The 4,675-nt window shown below is 42.5% G+C and overlaps 1 protein-coding gene across 1 annotated transcript; it reads left to right on the forward strand.

The window, feature by feature from the left end:
- Positions 1–728: 728 nt before the first annotated feature.
- Positions 729–2,138, forward strand: LOC148977202 (general transcription factor II-I repeat domain-containing protein 2B-like). The gene has a single exon (XM_089117417.1). The coding sequence runs from the start codon at positions 729–731 to the stop codon at positions 2,136–2,138; it is 1,410 nt and encodes a 469-aa protein (XP_088973543.1).
- The last annotated feature ends 2,537 nt before the right edge of the window (positions 2,139–4,675 follow it).

Consider the following 4,675-nt stretch of genomic DNA (forward strand, 5'->3'; position numbering starts at 1 on the left):
CCCAGACGTCGTTCTGTCCGGACCCGGACCAATAACTAGAGAATTATTAACGAATTATTAACGTTTGACGGAGCGTTTCTATTTTAACTGCGCAGCTTTTCTAGCATTTATGGTACTGGTTTAACGCGACCCAGGAATGTCACAGACCAATAGCATGCGTTGTAAATCGTCATGTGATGCTACTCGAGTCAGCGGCAGCGCGAGAGACACACACACACACAGGGAGAGACGAGACGAGACGAGACGAAAGAGAGACGACGTTTCACATGGCGTGCTCTAAAAAAAGGAAAGTGGACAGCGAAAACAGAGCTTTCAATCAAGAATGGACAGATTCTTTCATGTTCATTCTTCCCACGGGCAGTTCAAAACCGGTATGTCTCATATGTTCAGAGACTGTCGCGATTATTAAGAGCGGCAATGTGAAGCGCCACTATGAGACCAAGCACAAATCGTTTGACCAAACATACCCACTTAAATCCGTACTGAGGGCACAGAAAATAAACGATCTAAAAGCCCAATATGATCGATCCAGCAGAATCTTAACACATTCATTCACTGCCCAACAACGTGCTAACGAATGTTCCCTTAAAGTTGCTTGGATTTTGGGCCAACATAAAAAACCATTTACTGATGCAGGGGTTGTCAAGGAGTGCATGAGTGCGGTGGCTGAAACCTTACTTGAGGGAAAACAAAAAGAAGACATGTGTGTAAAAATCAAGCAAATACCTATGTCAGCATCATCAGCCACAAAGAAAACAGAAATATTAACCCAGGATGTGCTAGCTCAGCTGGATGAAGCAATTCACAAGGCACCATGCATAGGCTTAGCTGTAGATGAGTCCACTGATGTGTCTGACAATGCTCAGCTGTTAGTTTTTGTAAGGTTCTTTAACATAGACAAGGAAAAGTTCTGTGAAGACCTGTTAGGTGTCACACCCCTTCAGACCAGTACAAGAGGAGAGGACATCTACCTGGCTATAAAGGAGATGTTAAAGAAGAGGGCAATAGAGATGAAACAAGTGGTTTCAATAACCACAGATGGAGCCCCTGCCATGGTAGGGAGAGAGAGAGGAGCTGTGGCAAGACTGAAAGTGGACAATCCTCAACTCATCTCTTACCACTGCATAATTCATCAGTCAGTCCTGTGCTCCACCCTGTCAGATGAGTATGCTGAGGTGATGAACACAATGATGAGAATGATAAACTTTCTCAGAGCTTCCTCTTCCCATCAGCATCGCATGCTCAGGGAATTCCTCAGAGAAGTTGATGCAAATGCTGATGATCTCCTGTTACACAACAATGTAAGATGGCTCAGCAAAGGTAGGGTGTTGGAGCGCTTTTGGTCTATCCGAGGGGAAATCGCAGCTTTCTTGGCACAGCTGAAGAGCCAGAAGGCAACACCATTTTCTCTCTTTTTGGAGAATGACAAGAAGATGGATATTGTGGCTTTTTTGGTTGATATCACTTCACACCTGAATGAACTGAATTTAAAGCTACAGGGCAAGGACAATTCAGTTTGTGATCTGATGACAGCTGTGCGCTCCTTTCAGAGGAAACTTGCGCTGTTTAGGGAAGACCTGCAGGGAGACTGTGCACACTTCCCAACTGTGAAGGAACAGGTTCAGGGTGAGAGAGAGGTGTCTTCTTTTGTTGACTTTGTTGACAAGCTGATTGTAAATTTCAGCAAGCGTTTTGACAGCTTCAGCCTTGGACAGCAGCTCACCCTGTTCATTCAGAACCCATTCCTCATCACAGATGTCAGGGAGTTCTCAAAGGAAGTCACACTACTCTTCAAGTGGGCAGATGCTGGGCCTCTCCAGATGCAACTTGTCGATCTCCAAGCAGATGTGGCCTTGAAAGAGCATTTTGGAAAATCTGATCCTGCCACTTTCTGGCTTCAATTGGTCTCAGAGACCGCTTTCCCGGGTCTGAGGAAAGTAGCCTTGTACATCTTTACCATGTTTGGCTCTACATACAACTGTGAGGCTGCTTTCTCCACAATGAACATTATTAAAAGCAAATATAGATCCAGGCTCACCAACGAGCACCTACACATGTGCATGAGAATGGCCCTAACACCATTCCAGCCCAGATTTAAAATGCTGGCAGGACAAGCAAGGGCTCACTTTTCTCACTAAGCAAGAGAAAGTGAGGAAGTGGGATATAAAAGGGAAAGAAAGAGAAAAGGAAGTGTTAAAGTTGTTCGATTGTTAATATGTGTTAAGATTGTTTATTATAAAATGTTAAAATTAAGTTAAAATTAATTTAAACTTAAGATGTGAAAGGGAGTTAACTAAAAACTAAAAGGGAAACTCAAGCTGTACTTTTTATTTTAATTTTCTAAATTTAAGCACTTTATTTTGAGACGCACATTTTTCAAAAGCTCTCTGTTGTGTTTTATTTATTTATAATTTATTTTTAAATGCAGCCTTTATTTCATTTAAATTGATAATTTATTATTAGAGTACTTATTATTTATGATCCCTACAGTTCAATATATAAACTGACAATAAATATTGTTGAAATATTATTGAATTGGACTTTTATTTTATTTGACAGTCGTCTGTTGACTAGACTTCTTACATATTTTCATACAACTAACGTTACTAGGCTGTGGCACTGAAAGATAACGCTTGACATTTAAAAATTATAAAGTTAGTCATTGTGATGTTGCGGACCTTTGCTTGATGGAATTTTCTCTAACTGGACCTCTTAGAATTTTAATTGAATACCTCTGATTTAGTGTTTAGCAATGTTGTTGATCTGTGTTGTGCTACTTACATGTTATCACTGTGAAGCTGCTTTGATACAATCTGTATTGTGAAAAGCGCTATATAAATAAATGTGACTTGACTTGACTTGACTTAAGCCCGCCTTGTGATGCTGCGATCTTCATCGCATCATTCTCTGGAGCGCCGAGCGAAACAGACGGTACCTCAGAGAGGCAGACGTCTGAAGCGATACAGCGCTCACTGGCTCTAACACTGAGCAGTGGGTGTGACCCGAGGAACTAACGTCGGGGTTTTTTGTCACACATTCACCGTCATATCACTCTATCCGCGAGTCGAACAGCTTCTATTTTAAGAAGCAGAACGAGTAACGGACACGGGGACTCTAACTATCAGATCATTGAGTCTCGATCACAGTGTAGAGATGCCCATGTTCCCATTCAGAAGGAACATGAAACATCCGCGAATGCTGCTCTGCATGCTGAAGCCCAGGCACACACAGAGCAGCGATCGCGACCATCAGAGAATGACATGAGACGAACGCACCCAGAAGAACACGGGCGAGTCGTCTTTAAAAAGATGTGCCGCGTGCAGCTCTTTCACTTAAAGAGAGGAGGAAATTCACTCTTTCAGCGCTGAGGCGACCAGGGAGAAGCGCAAAGTCTGGCAGACCACTGCTCAGATCGCAGGCAATGCAGAGTCTCGCTGGGTACCGCCGTCACACCAACACTGAAGAGGACGCTCGTCTCGAAGAGTCTTGAACAGTGAGAATGGCTTTCAGGAGTGAAGAGTTCTCTTGGCTCCGAAGCGAAAACATACTGCGGTTGCGTTCACTTCCTCCTTTTATACTCACGGAGTAGGGCGGAGTACGCTATGCAAATTTCCGCAGCCCCAAGGCATTGCATGCCATTGGCTCGTTTTTAAATACTCGAAGAGGATTGGCTTTCTATGCGAAACCCCCAATCTCCGTCACTTCTGACGTAACTCGAAGTGACTACGAAAGGGAACTAACGTTCTGAAAACATTAAAAAAACTTTCCCGACTAACCAAAAACAAACCATAAAAAAATAACGTTCTGAGAACCAAAAACTAACGTTCTGAGAACGTTCTGGGAACCAAAAACCACTGTTCTGGGAACCAAAAACTAACTTTCTGAGAACCAAAAACTAACGTTCTGAGAACCAAAAACCACTCTTCTGGGAACCAAAAACTAACTTTCTGAGAACCAAAAAACAACGTTCTGAGAACGTTAAGAAAACTTTCCCAGCTAACCAAAAAGAAACCACAAAAAGTAACGTTCTGAGAACCAAAAACTAACGTTCTGAGAACGTTCTGGGAACCAAAAATTGTTAGCTGGTTATCGCTTTTGTGTAGGACATGCAGTATATGACATATATGATTAAAAAAATATATTAATATTATGCAATTTATATATGTGGATTTTGCAGCATATATGTCCCTTACAATATCCTGTTGGAACATATAAGAATCACAGGTGTTTTTAGCAAACCTTTTCCATATGGGGGGGGCTAGATTAACCATTTCACTGCTGTGTGGCCTGCTTTAAGCCATTCCAGTCTGAGGTCATAGTACATAGTTCCTGCTTAAGTCTATTTTGTTCATCTCATGGGACCTTGGTCCTTAAGAAAGGCATAGGGCTCTATCTTGCACCCGGCGCAAATGACTTTATACATAAACGCATGTGTCATTCCTATTTTGCACACGCGCAAAGCAGGATTTTTCCCTCAAAATACGCACGTCGGTAAACTAGGAAATGAACTTGCGCTCCCTGGGCGGATCGGCGCAAAAAGGAGGCGTGTTTCGGCGCAAACATTCCCTGGTGCTATTTTACACTTCCAGAAAACAATTGCGCCACTGATAAAAAAAAACCTGGTCTAAAGTCAGTGGCGCGTTGCGCGTTGTTCATAATGCTATTTTAAGCATGC

Source organism: Pimephales promelas, chromosome 11 (assembly GCF_988280905.1).
Source record: "Pimephales promelas chromosome 11, fPimPro1.hap1.1, whole genome shotgun sequence".
Lineage (NCBI taxonomy): Eukaryota > Metazoa > Chordata > Actinopteri > Cypriniformes > Leuciscidae > Pimephales > Pimephales promelas.